The sequence below is a fragment of the Cynoglossus semilaevis genome, chromosome 15 (genome assembly GCF_000523025.1).
Source record: "Cynoglossus semilaevis isolate Cse_v1.0 chromosome 15, Cse_v1.0, whole genome shotgun sequence".
Lineage (NCBI taxonomy): Eukaryota > Metazoa > Chordata > Actinopteri > Pleuronectiformes > Cynoglossidae > Cynoglossus > Cynoglossus semilaevis.
The window spans coordinates 11483087-11501101 of record NC_024321.1 but is presented as its reverse complement, the minus strand read 5'-3'; the positions used below and the strand labels follow the sequence as shown (position 1 = coordinate 11501101).

The 18015-nt window shown below is 41.4% G+C and overlaps 1 protein-coding gene across 1 annotated transcript; it reads right to left on the bottom strand.

The window, feature by feature from the left end:
- Nucleotides 1-4449: 4449 nt before the first annotated feature.
- Nucleotides 4450-12391, bottom strand: chrnb5b (cholinergic receptor, nicotinic, beta 5b). The gene is made up of 7 exons (XM_008327151.3): nucleotides 11825-12391; nucleotides 11444-11573; nucleotides 9195-9340; nucleotides 9044-9088; nucleotides 8836-8945; nucleotides 6051-7041; nucleotides 4450-5323 (listed from the first exon to the last, which is right to left on the bottom strand). Exons 1-7 carry the CDS (start codon nucleotides 11927-11929, stop codon nucleotides 5162-5164), a joined length of 1689 nt encoding a protein of 562 aa, XP_008325373.2. The 5' UTR covers nucleotides 11930-12391; the 3' UTR covers nucleotides 4450-5161.
- Nucleotides 12392-18015: the final 5624 nt, after the last annotated feature.

Below are 18015 nucleotides of genomic sequence, written 5' to 3'. Positions count from 1 at the left end.
GCCTCACATGCCCCCCCCCCCTCCCACCCCGCTCACCTCTTCACTCTGCCCTGGGCAGGAGTCACAGCGACCTGATTCACACTGACTCACAGGTGATAAGTTTAGAATAATGAAATGGATTTGGCTTAAAGCCCGCCGGGGATCTGGAGCTCCACTGCAGAAATATCCATCCATCCATCCATCCGTCCATCCATCCATCCTGACCCACATATTACTCTCAGCAGTTATGACACAATTTTAAAAATTAATATTTCTTTATTTTAATTTCTCTACTACTTCTTATATCAGACTTAAAAACAAATACAAACTTTTTATGTTTTTTATATAAAGTGTATAATGACTGATGTGTTTTTAAAAAGACAACAGAATACTTGTACAGTATATTTCCAGTATTCACATATGTGAGAAAACACAGTACAAACACACGCTTCATAGAAAAGGAGTACACCTTTAAACAAGTACAGCAGGAGTAGAGAGTAGAGAGTGTTATTCTGTTTCTCTCGGGGTGGATAATGCAGATTGACATCCAGGACGTATCACATGAAAACAGACTGTGTGTTGGGTCTGTGTCTGCCTTGCCTAAAGGCACATTATGTCAGCAGCCAAAAGGTTGGAGACAACTAGAACAGCTCATTCCCTAATTTTAGGCTCGATTAGTTTAGTGACAGAAGAGTGAAGTCGACCAAGGTCGTTCTTCTTCAGAGTCAAGAGAAGAAATCTGTAGTGAATAAGTGTCAGGGAATAAAGAAAAGGAAGAGAGGGAAACAAGAGGAGGGGAGAGTGTGAAGTGGGTGTGAATAAAAAGAGTGGAGATGAAAGGTTGAGGGGTGGGAGGAAAGGGGAGGGAGATGAAAGGTTGAGGGGTGGGAGGAAATGGGAGGGGAAGAGAAGAGAAGACAAGAGAAGAGAGGAGAACCTTCCTGTTGCATTTTTTTTTCCACACCAACACTTTAATCACAGTACATCCACTGACAAAGGACAGATAGAAAGTACGAGAACGACACACACTGTAAAGTACACACATATTCGTGACATTTCTCTCTCTCTCTTTCACTCACTCACACACACACAGAGAGAGAAATCCTAAAGGTATTTTCCATGGTACAAATGTCATCCTGTAACCTTTACTTGTTTTTATTGAATATTCCCACTTTGACACATGTGCTTCACATCCATTTATTTTTTATTATTTTATTCCTGTACTGCAGTGAAGGCTGGTCGTTGTTTTATATGTTTTTGTTTTTGGAATAATACTGTTCTTTTTTATGTATTCTGCAAAAGGTAAAGTGAAAAGTCTGAAGTGGGATTTAAACACCTCACATGTGTACGTTTGATATCCAACAACTAATGATGAAAGAACACTGAATTCTGGGGGAAAAAATACTCAGAAACGTGTCTAATTTGTTTAATGGAGAGTGAGAGAATCTGGTGGGCCAGATTACAGAGTATTTGTCACTCCAAGGGGACTGCAGTATTTACTCAAATGTTGTATAAATATATAAAAGTCCTTTTCAGCAGAACTCTTCAGCTGGACGGATCTCTCACTTCAAGGAGCGGATCAGGTTTTTCTTCTTCTTCGTCTAATCACGTTACTGTCACAAACTTGTCACTCAGCGTGACGAGACCTTCACCTTTTTCCAACCTGAAGTCTGGTGTTGCAGCATATCCGATCCTCCCGTTCCATTATTGAACAGGTTGTGTCTGGGGGAAAAGTTAGCGCTGACTTCACGCTTTCACCTACAGGTGTCTCCTTCTTAATTCATTTAAAGATTCACTCATACATATTTATGGCATCACTTAATCAAACACTTTTTATTTCATTTTTTTTCTGCTCGTAAAATCCAACGTATTACTAGGTTGATACTCTCAGTGACCAAAGTTTTACTCTAACTGCTGCTGTACTTCCACCTGTTGTAATCGTGGGTGTACGGTTATGAACAGAAACTTCTGGAAACACTCTAAATGTGCTCTGTTTAACCAGACATCAGATCAGATCATAAATGACCCCCCCCTCCACGCTCTCTTCCCATGGATTCCTTTTTCTTTCTGCCTCGTCTAATCCCGGCACTTCCAGCAGCCACGCTGCGCCAAGCTCTCAGCGTCCCCTCTCTCCCACAGCTCATCCTGCTCTGTCAGTCACGCCACACTGTGTGACCCCACTCAACCCTCCAGCTCCCACATCCTTAAACTCATTTTCTGCCCCTGTTGCGTCCCTGCTCTGTCTGCTCCCCCTTCTCCCTCACACACACACGAACACAGCAGAGTTTACCTCCGACTCCACAGCTCATCCTGCTCCAGTCAGTCTGATTGGTCACACCGTGGCCTGTTGCAGCCAGCAGCGACTAATTAAAGTCTCCTCTCAGTTATCTGATTAAAGTCCTCTGCTGATAATTAAACTGTCATCTCTCTTCACTGTTACCATAAACTGTAAAACTGTATCGAACGCCCTCTCACTCTCTCTTTCTCTCTCTCTCTCTCACACACACACACACACACACCAACACCCAGTGATCTGAGAGTGAAAACTTTAGATCCTTAATTTGTGTTCACTGTTTACATAATTATATTTTATATCGTGTTTTGGTTCTGTTTTAAAAAAAAAAAACTGTGGTTGGATTTTACAAAAATATCCATTCCATTGTGAGCATGTAGTAGAACTGTATAGCTGTTTTTGAACTATGTAAAGTTATTTGAAAGTATTATGTACAAACATGGTGATAATGATATGAAGTACGTTTACACTTGTAAAAATTATGTACAAACATGGTGATAATGATAGGAAGTACGTTTACACTTCCATCAAAGAAGAAACTTTATTAATTCAAATCTCATATTGTGTGTTTATTGTTTGCTTTCCCACTGATGTATGTTGCAATGTATTTGTATTGTTCTATCAGACATATACAGTAATGACTGATGGGACAGAGTGCTGTAATTATGAACCACATATTGATTTATTGACCAAATGTATTAACCTATATATGTATTTTAAACATGATTCACAGTAATGACTACAATCCACCAAATCTGTGAGGTCAAATTTGTTGAGTCATACATTTTCATATTTCCCCTCAAATTTTTCTATAATAATAATTCAACCGTTTGACGTAGTAGTGAAACACAACCATTGTCCTGATGACAAACCATAATATGTTGCAGCAAAGACTTGGGTAGGTTCTGGGTGCCGTAGTTTTTTAGTAAGAGACGACGTGTTCTGTTCTGAGACATTCATTGCAGCAATGTCACAGAGCGCCCCCTGGACACATTTTAAATCCCTGTAAAGTGCTCAGATCTCAGCTTAGCGTCTTGTGCCCTCGTCACCGCTGCTCAGTGGATCAGCGGCTCAGAGGCAGTAATGTACTTCATAAATATCGACCTGGGAGCTGAAATGGCAGGTATAAATCCTACAGGTATAAATCCCAATGTCTTGTGGAGGATAATGGGGGAGATGGACGGCAGCTACAGGAAACAGATCATCCTGCTGACACTCACCAGGCTGCAGATAAAAGGTCTGAATACAGCAGGGCACACAGTCAGCTTTTGTGTACGATGATCTTTGACCTTGAGGTTACCTTTCCATCTTTGACTGTCGGAATAGAAAAAAATAATTTAAATATCTTTGATCGGGGTTTGACATTGGTTTTAGAGAAAACAACATTTTTTATATTTGTATATATGTATCGCAATGTGTTTTTAGTTTGCCTTAGAGCAGGCATGGGCAAAAAGTGTCAAACTCACACCCTACTGACACGTCAGGTTTAGTCGTGGTGGTAATACGAGTCCAAGCAAAGTGCAAAGTCAACACTTTCCTACTGAAACTGGAAATCATGTAAGTTCGTGTCCCTTCCCACTCATGTCTCCACAAATGTTCAGCGACAGATACTGACGGTGTCAAGTGTATTTCTGGAAACTGCCGGAATCCACACCGATTCAAAAAGAGATACAAGACTATGGTTTATTTCAAAGTTTTACGTGTGAAGATTTCTTTAAGGAAATGTCGTTGGTTATGAGATTTTCAGATGTGTGTGTTGTGTACGTCAACTTCATTAGCCCATCCCCTCACATGATCAACGTTTTAATGAAAATTGATGCAGACGTCAAGTGTGTGATTTATAAGAGAAGGTGGATCAGCAAAGAAGATAATGAGATCAATGAATTGAACTTAATTCAAAGGCTGTCGATACACAAGTAGGATTAAGTCAAAGTCAACGCTCCACGTGTGTGTGTTTTACATTTGACAAACTCAAACCTATCTGCGCATCTCGAACGTTCTTGTTAATTTTTCACCAGAATTACTCATTTAATTAACAATTCCTAAAAAGATGGAATTATTGACTGAACCCTGATGGTTCTATCATGAAACACATTTTATTACCCAGATAGAAAATGAACATTTACATGACAAAACCAGCCAGTGAAAAAATGAATAAAGGGAGAGATACTGTTTAATTCATTTATTTAAAAAAAAGGATTCGACTCTGCTGCTATAAGTACATTAACAGACAAGTGCAGTGAATGGTTATAAGTTATAAGTTATTCATGAGCCATTTTGAAATAACTGGGAAATATATATATATAGTATGATAGAAGACATAGTGAGTCAATGAGGTCACACCAGTGAACGACTGCAGTTGGTATAAAGTGAATGAGTCGATGAGTTATTGCTTGTTTTTGACCTGATGACAACAGTGATGTGGTCATTATTCAAGGTTGTTACCTTCTAGCATTTTCATAACAACTTCCACTCATTCATTTTGGCCTTGGATTTGTTTGTGTTTACGGTGAACTAAGGCTAACAACACTGATCCAATGTAGTGTTATGTAAACAGGCCAAGACTTTGACCAATCTGTGCCTTTTCTCCCTCTGATTTCCAAGCCATATTCCTGCAGCTCAGCCCCTTTAAAATGATTTTTTTTTTAAATCAATGAAAATGTCATGGTGAAGGATGAAACCTTGGAAGAAAAGAAGAACTGGTCTGGAGGGGAGCAGGTGTGGTGGTGTATTAGGGGCTAAAGTGCATCAGAATATGGTGAGTGACCTGTGAGGCAAACATGTCAGGATATGTGTTACAGTTCCATCAACGCTCAGACTGTAAGGTTTGGGAGTCAAATCCAAAGTCCTGATCAGGTTCAGATGGATGGCCATCGTCGTCTCTGGCTGTTAGGCCTCACTGTGGTCCAGGTCATCCACTACGGGAGTGTTGTAGCTCTGGAACAAGGGCTGCATGAAGAGGCCGAGCGTCCCCACCACACACACACACACAAAGATCCACAGGAAGAGGCGGTCGATCACCATGGCCACGTACTTCCAGTCTTCAATAATCTGGAGGAAAATTATAATCTCGTTATACAGTTTAATGAATGCCGTCCTACAGTCACACCAACAGATTAAAGACAATAAATAATATAATAAGTAAAATATGGTGGAAATTTTCATGTAAATTCTAGGCTTTCAAGGTGAAAATGGTTCGGAACAAATTTCATCGAAGGATCTTAAACAAAGCAGCTCTGAATTATTTCCATCTGTTTTTATTTTCTCCCTGTAGATGAGTGAGGTCCAAAAAAACATTAAACTTCCAATCCATTTTCTTTGCTCTCACCCCGTCTAAATCCAATCTGCTCACTGACACAAAAGCTTTGTGCCCCTAGGGAGGAACACCCCCCACTTTGAGAACCGCTTTCTTTAACATAAAAACTGTTGACGCTACATTTTTACAATAAATATTGACAACATGTGTTTCCTAACATAATCTTCATTCTATTAAATAACTGTTATTAATGTTTTGCTCTCAGGCCTGAGCTAATGCTTCTGGGAAGTGAATGCTGATGTCAGCGAGCTCACCTGCTCAGGAAGAAGATAACATCAAGCTAACATCATGATGGTATATTATGGTATGTATAGGCTCTGACAGCATGTTAGGAAGTGAGGATGTTCTTCGCTCTCACCCGACAGCACAGTTCATATTAACTAACTCTGAGGCATAAAATTGTCCTGACAATACAGAAAAACCAGAGCCGATCTTATCAGGCTCCATCTTCCAAACACTTACCCCTTCATCATCATCCTCACTCTTCATCTTCTCAGCGATGTAGCGAACGCCGTCCACTGCGTCCTCCACATCAATGTGGCTTTTGAGCGTCATCCTCCTCCTGAACTCCGTGTTTTCTGAGAAGTTGCTGACCTTCCAGCCATAGTGTTTGGCTGATTCCTCGTTGACATAAAAGGATGAGGAAGAATCTGAGAGTCCCCCACCGCTCACAGCCCCCCCCTCCAGTCCACACGGCCTCTGATCCGAGTACAACTGCTGCTGGTGCTTTTTCCGGAACTTTTCCCGAATATTAGAACTGCCGGGTCTGCGCATGAACAAATATGAGGGGAGTTGGTGCAGGAAGACACGCTTGACCCAGGGTGGCATGGTGTGAGTGCTGGGTGAGCGATGGTGGATGTTGAGCACACAAACACTGGTGACTATAGAGAAGGTGACCAGGACCATGGTGAACATGAGGTATTTGCCGATCAGAGGAACTGCTAAAGACGTGGGCGGTACGATCTTTGAGATCAGGAGTAAAAACACAGTTAAGGCCAGAAGAACGGAGATGCACAGAGTCATCTTCTCACCACAGTCTGAAGGCAGGTAGAAGACCAGAATGGCCAGAGACGTGATCAGAATACAGGGAATGATCAGGTTGATGGTGTAGAACAGAGGTTTCCTCTTGATGATGAAGTCATAGGTGATGTCCAGGTACCTGATGTCATCGGGGTCTTCGTTCTTTCGGCCCGGCAGTGAAACGATGTCCCACTCACCACTGGGCTTGAAGTCGTCACGCGAGGCGAAGTCGCTGAGTAAGATCAGATCGATCTCCGTGTGATCGTAGGTCCAAGAGCGAAACTTGAGCGTGCAGTTCTGCTGGTCGAACGGGAAATCGCGGACTTCGATTTTACAGGCCGACTTGTAGATGGCCGGCGGGAGCCAGGCCACCTCACCGTTGTTGGAGACCACGGCATTGGAGTAGAAGGAGACCTCATAGGTCCCATCAGCACTGATGATGTCACAAGGAGGAATAAAGAGATTTACATTTTAAATGTCTACATTACCAAAACATTTATTTAATATATGTCATCCAAAAATACATATTCAGTCAACTTTTGCTGGGTTCAACCTCCTACGACCAAACTTTAACTTCATGACTGTGTAAATTATCCAAAGGAATATATGAGCAGCTGATGAAGAGCGGAGTAAACCGAACTCACAAATGAATATTAATGACATACAGTAAGTGGTTCAAAGGAGAGAAAACGTTTGAAAGCAGCTTCTAATTACATCCATTTATGAAGATTACCGACCTGCTGCACGTTTTTATTGCTGCTTTAAGGCTTTAATCTCCTCAATAATACAGAGTGTCAGGTTACAGTGGTCACAGTGGTCACACTGTGCACACACGTTCATTTAATTATTATTACTGGCAGCCCAGTGAGTCAGACCGCAGCCACACTGGATCTTTTTTTTAATCACAGTTTTTGGCTCATTTCAGGAAGTAGTACTAGTGATACATGGTAGTAGTATGTAGTTTTACTTAGCTGTCTCAAATTTGAATAAAAATTTTTTAATTTTTTTATTTTTTAAAACACCGGGGTCATAAATGTGATGAACAAATCTGGAGCAGATAAATCGACCATCATCAAAGTACTCGTAAGTTAAAGGTCACTTTCTGAGATCAAAACAATATTTAATCCAGGGTTCTTTGAGAACCTTCCTAAACCAAACTAAACTTTCAAAAGCTTTGGACGAGACTGAATCACCTGGAGCTTCGGATCAGCTGAAACAATGATGATGAAATAGTTAGTATTCACTTGGTAACGGACGTGGCATTCAAACAGAAACCACAAAATCTTCTCCACAGTGACTATCCAGGATGACAGAGTACTCAGTGTACGATGAATAATGGCTGTCATTACGCTTCTGCAGAGGTGAAAGACACATGGGGGTGGGAGGGCTAAGTGGGGGTTGAAATTCATGCCCAGCATCTCATCGTCGTTGCTCAGCAGCGAGCCTCACTCCAGCAACACGGCACCAACTTCCCTTTACCACAGATCTGCTGAGACAGACCTTTTTCTCCATCTAACCGTCGCTGTCAGTGATGCATTATAGATACGTGGTCCACCAGTTATAAAGTAGGTCAGGAATCCAACCATCACCCTCGGTCTCTGATGCTTTCAGGCTACTGTGAATATGCAGCTGAATTAAAAATGTAGAGAGCACACCTGCTCCCTGCAGCCTCTGGCCCCCGCCCCCCATACTGACCACACTCCTTTACTGTCCCTGTGATTATGTCGTTTAAACCATCACGCTCTCTTAGAGGTTTTCAGCTGATCAGCGGTCTCTGCTCCTTAAAGTTTCATGACTACAAGCTTTGGTGTAAACAGAGGGGAAAACACTGCTGTTCATGTGAGAGAAGCTCCAAGAGCAGAGCCGTGAAACCGAGTCACGCTCAGGTTTAGAGCTAATGATATGAAACGTGTGAAGGAGACGATAAATAGTTGAAAATCTATTTTGTTTTTTTTTAATTTATCCGTGTAGAGCTAATGATATGAAACGTGTGAAGAAGACGATAAATAGTTGAAAATCTTTTTTTTTTTAATTCATCCGTTTATCGAGGATAGCCAGTCAAGAGTGAGCAATCCTAGTGGACACTGAGTGAACAGCAGGGAATAGCTTCCAATACAGTTGACAGACGGTTCAGAAAAAAGGGGAATATAAATTAAAGATTTGTAAAGTGACAGGTTATTAAAAAACTTGGATGTTAAAAAAAAGTTTGCATAAAAAATAAACGTACTTATTGTAGAGCACGATATCTGGAAGCCAGATGTGTTGTGACGGGAGCCGGATTTTCTTTATCCCTTCGTACTGTGCAGGATCCCACATTAACCTGTAGTCGTTCCACACCTGCAGCAGAAACGGATGAGTTGAAAAGTCACGTGAATACAGGCGTGTTAGTGAAAACCCTTTTATGGGACATGAAAAATATTTGTGTCGACACAAACCTGTGTGAGCCAACAGTTGGTGGTCATTATCTGCTCCCTCTCGTTCTGAAACACAGACACAGATGGTTCGTACTGTACGGCTGCAGCAGCGGGACAGGTTGTTATCATTGAACATGAGAAGCCCATACGGAGACATGGATTTTTTGCTCACCACGTTAATCAGCTGAGCGAGGGACACCTGGATATAAATGGTGACCTGCTGGCTGTTGTTGACGGCTGGTCTGATCAGCTTGTTGTAGCGATCTGGAGACAACAGATGACTGACCAGGCGCTCCTCTACGTCTGCACACAACGCAGCTGCAAACACACACAGAGACACAATATATGTAGAAAAATATATATATATCCTGTTGTCATGAAAAGGTGTGCTCAACATATGGTCACTCTACATTAACCTCCACGAGGCCACCGTGTAAGCAGCCATGACATGACATGACACTAAACACCTGAGGGAGGTTTGAAACCACAGCACTGTGTCTGTCAGGATTAGACGGCGAGAGGAGGGAGGTACATGAGACACACAAACAAACACACACTGACACACACATTGTAACTGTAAAATATAAAAAAACTATTTTATACATTTGACTTTTTAAATTTACAAAATGTTTTTATTTTTTATTAAATAACTTGTTTTTACCATTAGTTGATGTTTTAGTTGTGATGTGTTTTTCTAGAGAAAATGTTGGAGATACAACTACAGTAGACTGAAGTCTGACTGATGTCACACAGATTCAATGTGAAAGGAATTTTTTAAAACATACTGTTGTTGACCACTAACGGCAGGCAGGTGAGTGTAAAATGTGTGTGAGGCTGTAAGTAGACCAAGGAGGACCAATAGCACACACACCTGAAGCTTACACACATCCTCACTTTACTGCACTTTCCACAAGTCAATAATTTATCATGGCTATAATACTGTTGACGTCATCTCTCAGGACGGCGACTCAGACACAAAAGATTGTTTCAAGTCAATTTCAATCAGAAAAAACAAAAACTGACGGGACAGCAAATCTGTCCTGCTCTTTTTATTGCTTTTTTTCACTTAATTCATGTCATAAAGACTTGTCGCTGAACACATTAACACTTTTGTCACAGTGTTGGCTGATATCATCGACGCTCCCAATGTGGCAGAGACTGTGGTGATGACGTACAGACTTTTATAATGTTAAGAAGTGAAGAGTTTCTTAATCTGTAATCGCTGCAGAATCTGCTTCTTGTGATCTATGTTCTGTATAGTAAACAATAATAATAATAATAAGAACAGCAGGAGGAAAGGACATGTTCCTTAGAACAGAAAAAAGTGAAAGGTCAGAAAGGTTAAAAAAGGGTTAGACAATGACTGACAAAGTCCGTCTGATGCATTATTGTAGGAAGATGATGGATATAAGCGGAGTCACGCACTCAGCATCAGCATCCTCCTTCAGCCTTCTATTACATGTGGTTAGTGAAGGTGACAATTTTACGAGAACAGTAACCACAAGGGAAGGACCCGTAGTTAGCCAGCGCCTCAGCTGATGGGTCCTTCCCAGGCCAGCCTGTCTGGCCTGTCAGAAATTATTTCATTATAGACATGTCCCAGAGCGTCATTCAGGGCACAGTTCAACCCACAGCGACTAATTAAATCCGTCAAACGTTTGGTTTGTTGACTGAGAGAAAACGATGTGCGGGGAAGTCGTGTCAGCACCACGAACAGCTCTCTACCGGGTCATCTGCAGTCTCTGTTTCAGCACCACGAACAGCTCTCTACCGGGTCATCTCTAGTCTCTGTTTCAGCACCACGAACAGCTCTCTGCCGGGTCATCTCCAGTCTCTGTTTCAGCATCACGAACAGCTCCACATTTTTACAGTAGTCACTGATTGAAACTGGGAGACGACTTCTGCACAGTACATGTCACATGACGTCAGTGTTCAGGTTCAGCATTTCAACACAGGCACAGACAGGGCCACACAGTATGTGCGTGTGCGTGCGTGTGTATAGAGTTGAAGCCATGATGTCCAGCTGCCTAATCAGCAGTAAGAAAACCACAGTGACAAATGAGTCAAGTCTAATACTGAATGCTATGTTAAATTACAATCTACGACAAATATCACAAACACGATATTAAAATTAAATTCCTGTTTAATCCCGCGTGTCTGATTGTCACCGAATCACGTGTTTAAACATTTCACTACATTTATTTTCTTCTCCAATAATGTAATTTTTAAAAAATATATATTTTTATGACTAACAGACATTTCAACTAAACACTAATAATGACGTCACAGTAGTGTTTTAAGCTACAAATTGATTAAAATGCTGTTGAACAGCGCAGATGTGTGCTGTTCTACAGCCAAGAGATGTTCCACTAAAGAACCCCGCTGTCCTGCCACAGGAGTATCTGACAGAAAGACACTCACCTGACACACTGAGAACCAGCAGAGTCATCACTAATTTTACCGGGACTCCCATCGCTGCTGCCCTCCTGTCCGACAGGCAGCACAGGAAAACTTCCAGATTTAGTTCTGTCTTTCTTCTTCCTGTCTTGAGCTGTAAATGAATGGAGAATGTGGCCAAAACAGAAAAGGGTAAAACACGCTGGTTATGGTGATCGTTTCATAGCAGGGAATCCCGCTGCGGCCACTGAGGCTGTGGAGCGTGGACAGAGTGAGGAGCAGTGACTGCTGTCTGAGCGCTGAGCTGAGGAGCTGCACTGGCTCAGAGCGCTCCGACCTCCGCCGCTGGACCCGCAGCTGTGCGTACAGAAAAAACAAAACATCAGTTTATGACTCTGGGCAAACCGGGGAGAAGCCGATGGTGTTGTCATCATTCTTCAGAAGATTCGAGCGCTTTAGTCTCTGTGCGGCGCTGGCGTCAGTTTCGATTCCTGTCGTCTTGATTGACATGTTAAACACGTGCGATATCAAACAGGAAGTACCGGGACAGGGAATTTCCACCAGGAAGACGGAGGACTGAAACCAACATGTCCACTCAAATATTAATGCGATAATGTCTTCATAGTTTATTGTTGTTTTAAATGTGATCCTATTTAATGGAAAATAACCTTAAACGCAATTGACCAAGAGAAAGTTTGGTTGATGGTGTACAGGGGAGCAGGAGGTGATGTGGCGGTCATGATGTCGGTCAAAGGAAGCAAGAAAACCCTGTGGGCATGGAGACCTATTATTTGATAGAGACACATTTTAGGTCCTGCAGATGTAACAGTGTTCATCACTGTGGTTCTGTTATACCGAGCGTCAGGAATGACATTCATTCTTACCAGGGAAATATTTACTGATCAAATAATTTAGGGATGTCAATATTAGCATTTTGCGATATCTGTAAGAATTGTTAAATGTTTTTCCTCTGATATCCTGTAAGAATTGTTAAATGTTTTTCCTCCGATATCGAAAACCCTATAACACAATGGCTGGGTTTTGCGAAATGATGTGTGCCTTAAAAATAGTTTGACAAAGCAGTGACAAACCAGTCAGATGCCTCAGTGCTCTGAACAACTGTTATTGAAATACAATTCATTCTAAACTCCTTTATCGCTCTCAAACTAGCTTCTCCAAAAACACCTTTTCCTCCTGTCACACTCTCCTTACTTTATCTTCCTCATACACACACACACACTCTCAGCATGCCTGCTCACCCCCACTCACATACCCATAACTGTTAACTTGATAACGATAAAAAAAAACCTATAGTCACTGGATGGCAGCATTGTAGCCTATTTTATTAATCTATATTGATAATCAGGGGATTGTATTGTTAAAACGTTTTATTAACCTTAGTTAGCAGGCAACACTTAACTACCACCACTGCCCCGCTGTATTGATATCGGTTGATATCGGAAATCAGAAATTAAGTGTTCAACGTTATCGGTATATCAGACATGGGCAAAAAGTTCATATCGAACATCCCTAAAATAAATGAATTAATAAAAGGTGAAGTAAAGATGTGTAAACAAACACAAACCTTTACGCTAACGCTTCCATACACGCACAAGAAACAAGATTAAACCCTACTCAGTGGTGCAGGTGCAGCTGTATTATGTTACCTTCACATCACTTCTTGTTAGAGCCACTGCGGCAACATGTGAACATCTGCCTCCAAAAAAACCACCGTGGTCTCTGCTAATGAACGTTATCACTGCTCCCTAAAAGCAACGGAGAGGAGCAGAGGGGAGATTTAATTTAATCTGCCCCACTTAGTGCACAGTGGGGTGTAAAAAGTGCACACACACACATACACATACATGAGTGAAAAAATAGGCATGATACTGATCCAGACCAGACGCTGCTAAATATTATTATTGTTTACTATACAGAACATAGATCACATGAAGCAGATTCTAAAGAGAAATTATATTTTTTTTTAATTTAAAATTCACAATAGGGCTTTTGTGGCGTTTTATCTCATCTCAACCTAATGTGTCTAAAGGTGAATTGAATTTTCCATTGAAATGTAGAAACCAGAAAAACCCACACAAGGTTAGTACAAATATCAGAAAAATCAGTAACAGTAAGTTATAGGATCTGTAATTGATTTAAGGACATTTTCAGTGTGATCCCATTTAGAGGAAAATACAATCACAAATATGAGATCACATATATGATCAAAAGAAACTTCTTTCTGAGCTCCACACCAGGACTCGTTTTTGTTGTAGTAAAATATATATTTTTTTAAATGTCACTTAGTGTGAGTGTTACAGATCTGAAGTGTATTTTTGTATTTCATATTTGCATAATCTTTCATCACTTCACTTCCTGCAGCCATTGTTTCTGATGCCACTAAAGCCTCGCAAGTATGCACTGAACACACACTATCATCAGTTCACTGTGTGTGTGCGTGTGTGTTCTCTCCGCAGACAAACACACACTCTCCACTCAGTCTCCTCCTCCCTCCTGGGAGTAAAAACAAACACACGACATCTACATATGTCTCCCAGCAGATGTGTCATCCTTCAGTATTTCATTTAAATACGTTAAGTTTGTCTAGTTTTCATCAATCTCTCACCCTTCCCTCTGCCTCCTGACTGAGCCTCTCTGCCTGCGGGCGACGACGGTCACAGTCTCACTGAGGTGGTCCATTAGCCCGTTTCTTTAATCTCATTATAATTTAACGTCACTGGAGGACATTTGTGTCTTTCTAGGCACTTGGCTAGTACGCCGTCCCAGGATCCTGGACCAGGTGTCTATCTTTAGCTCGGTGTTGTACTATAATATAAATAATGATGCTGTGTACTTTGTGAACGCAGGGAAATATGTCTGTGGCTCAGTGCTGAGCTGCTTAATGCTTCAAGATACAAAAAGTCCAGTGTGTGAATTTGTACAAAATTGCTCATGTAAATCCTGTTTCCAGAAACATTGGTAGGTTTTCCTGAATTGGCCTTTAAAACTAAAATCTGAAAATGGGTGATGAAAAATTATTATTATTTTCTAGGAAAAAGCTTCAGAAAAACCTTGGCAGTTTTTTGGCACAAAAATTGGTAACAGAGTATATTGCATGCAACTGTAGACAGGGCTAACTATTTCTTCTGCAGTGGTTCCCAAAGTAGGGGGCGGCACTACCTATTTGATACGGAGCTATTGCAGGGGAGGAGAAGCCAAGATAAGTAAGGGAGATTTGATGGAATATCTGTGTATGTGCACATGTGGGAGGTGGGCGGCAGTATTTCTACCCACAACCAGATGAGGTGGGGGTGGGTGAAGGATTAGCCTTATCAATATCCTGCATGCTTTAAGACACTAAAGAAAAGCCAAGTGAACCAATGGTTACCTAGAGAGAAGTTTGTTTATGACGACAAAAACAGTTTGTTTAAAGAAAATAAAATGTTTTTCATCCAATTTACTTGGTGAACAAAGACGTAGGGGTTTATCATGTCGACCCTGTCTCAGACCCAACCTAAATGTTTTGAAAATACATTTGGAATCTTATCATGGTGGAAGTTATTTTAAATGTTCTGACGGAGCCCAGAGCCTGGGAGCGTGTCTTCAAACAGCCTCGGTGTCCCTGCTGCTCTGCCATATCTGACTGATTTGCCTCTGAAGTGGAAGGAGATGGGTTTCTGTGAGAGCCCCCCCTTCAACCCCCGCCCCACAGTTTGCCTCCAAAATACTTCTGAAAGTCTAAGAGAGGGCTAAGTGCTCTCTCAGTTTCAGTTTCAGTCACACTGTCCTTATCTTAGCAGGATTGGTGAAATCCTGAAAGGACTTGGTGCAGTGTAACCTCTGCAGAAAAATCCGCCTCAGAGCAAAAAGATTTCAACCATATGAAGGCAAGTATGTAGCGAAGGTCTATTAAATTTTTAAAGTGTCCACTCAGCGTGAATGCGGGTGCATGTGCAGGACGGTGCGCACATGCATGGCTGATTTGTCTTCCTTGCAGTGCCCTCCTCTGCTCAAAGCCTCTCATGTCAACTTCACTGCAGGCCGAGAAGATTCAGCAGCGGCAACAACAGTCTGACAGCACAGAGCCACACATGCACACACAGTGGAGAGGAAATGAGACAGTGCTCCACTGTCACGCTCCCTGCCCAGAGGTGATGAAGGAGGATGAAGACGAGGAGGAGAAATGGCAGCAGAATGACGTTTGTGACAATTAAAGTTAGAATTGTAGGAAATGTCAGATTTTACTGGTGAAAATATATGTGCAGATATATTTGTCTGACTTTTTTATTGCTTGTTTATTGTCATTAGAGCCAATGTTTTTGTGATGACTTTATGTCATATTTGGTTATTCTTTTGTCAATTCTTGTTGAATATATAATATATTCATTTATTAGCAAAATGTATAATACTAAAAACAGATTCATAGCTATTTTATATACATTATTGACACCGTGTTATTGGCTAACATTTAGATGTATTTGTTACATCAGCTAACTAATTTTATTTCACCTGCTCTCGTTTGGTAAAAATGGGATTTTTTTTTTTTTTTTTGGTGTTTTGCCTTTTATTTCTTAAATTAATTTGTTTGTATTTCTTTTAGTTAAGGTTTGGGAATTTGGTCTTTTCATTTCTGTTTTCGTAAAGCTAATATTGTGGAAAAAAGCAGAGCCCTAGCCATTTTTGTGTAAGTAACATAATTGTAGCAGCTGGTTTTCTGGTCATTTTGCCTGATTGAATTTGCCAAAGGTTTATATTTAATTTTCTTGGTGTGTTTGTGACAGTGTGTGTTGGTCAACGTGTGTTCAGATTCAGGTGTTGACTTACATTTTACCCTTTACATTTCCAGGTGCATTCACATGAACACGGCTGCTTCTCTACTCCACAGTCTTCTCTCCACAGCACTGGACTGGACTCTCAGCTCCACCAAAACTAAATCTCTCCGCTTTCACTACTGAGCCATGACTAATTGAAGTAAAGTGGAGATGAGTGGCTTCAGAGGCCTCAAGTTTACTTTATTTCAACTAAAATAATATGGGGAAAACAAGAACAGATGGTCAAAACAGAAAGAGCTTTGGGGAAAGAAGATGAACTCCAGATGAGATGCATTTCTGACAGTGTTGACCTGCATCTGGCACATTTAGAAGTAAAGTTAGGATCTACTTCAACATCCGACCACCTCACAGGAAATATTCCACATAAGTAGATCGCAATAAAAAATCTGCTGAGAGACGTCTGGACATGATGATGTTGGACATGGACAGAGACAAGAAAGTTTCATGGATTCACTGAGGGCAAATATACAGTATATCGATGGAGACAGACGCCCCCCTGTGGTGACCTCTGCAGGTCAGAGCTCTATATATAATGTAAAAAATATTCAACACACTGCAAAGTAAACACGGTCTGCTACTGTCAGTTTGTCAACTGGATTTATAGTAACTCTAGCTTACACTATAGTACACGAGTACAGTGTACTATAGTGTCACAACCATGAGTACTACACTCTGCCTACCAAGACATTATACTCTACATTAGTTCTGCTGTTCCATATCCAAACTGATCTCAGTTCAGTCTGTCTCTCGGTGTGGACATCGCCTTCATTTCACTTCCTCCTTATGTCTGTCAAAGCCGCTCACACACACACACACACACACACCTCATGTCCCAACAGTCTTTATGCTGATTGGGTCTGACAGCTCAGAACACGATGACATGGCCGGAAGCCACGAGTCTGTGGAAGAGTGAGTTTCTCTAATCGTGACTCACTCTTCACTGTGGAAGCTGCCCATGATTTACCCTCTCACACTGCAGTGATCATCATCATCATTAAACACAGAATTAAGCCCCGCCCCTCGTTTAAATATGTTGTCATCAATGCCCTTTGTACTGCCCTGCTCCCTGTGTTGAGTCTGTTAATACAATGTTATTGTTATATATTTATCTGATGATGTCACGGATAAAATAAAGAAAAGATGAAACACTGTGAGAACATGACACGAATTTCCACATATATTTTTATATACAAAGAGCAGACACACACACAGACTCACACAGATTCACCATCACCATTCACACTCATATTTATACAAATCCTATTTATTTCTCCTCTCTCGTTTAACCTTCAACCATCAGACCTAAAAACAAAAGTTTTTCTTCTTCACAGCCACCATAGGTCAAATCAGTCTGGAACATGTCGGCCTTCCCGGCGCCGCCTGGAGGCAGGAGAGGCCGATGCATGTGATTCAATGGCACACAGTTAACAACCCAAGGAGCAAAACAATTCAAACTGTCTTTCTCACCAGCAGGGAGCCTCTCAGCCAGCTGTGGGTCAGGGTCAGGACACTTCAACATAACTGTACACAACTTCACTCAAATATTTCCAAAAGAAACTTCATATCCAGTGGATGTACTTTGACTGAACTTTGTCTTGTGTTTGTCCTTATGTGAGTTTGACTGACCCAGTTAAACAACTGCTCAGGAAAGAGGATTAAATAAAACAAGACAAATATATCGCTGTTCCCTGGAGTCCCACCTGGGAAGAAACCCCATCATTCCCACTCTACGGCTCTGGAAGGAGACTCAGTTTAAGGTAGGTG

Coding starts and splice junctions, on each gene's coding strand:
- chrnb5b (XM_008327151.3), bottom strand. CDS start 11,929: ATGTCAATCAAGACGACAGGAATCGAAACTGACGCCAGCGCCGCACAG. Junction 11,574..11,824: donor ACACCATCGGCTTCTCCCCG/GTTTGCCCAGAG, acceptor ATTCATTTACAG/CTCAAGACAGGAAGAAGAAA. Junction 5,324..6,050: donor GTGAGGATGATGATGAAGGG/GTAAGTGTTTGG, acceptor ATTTTCCTCCAG/ATTATTGAAGACTGGAAGTA.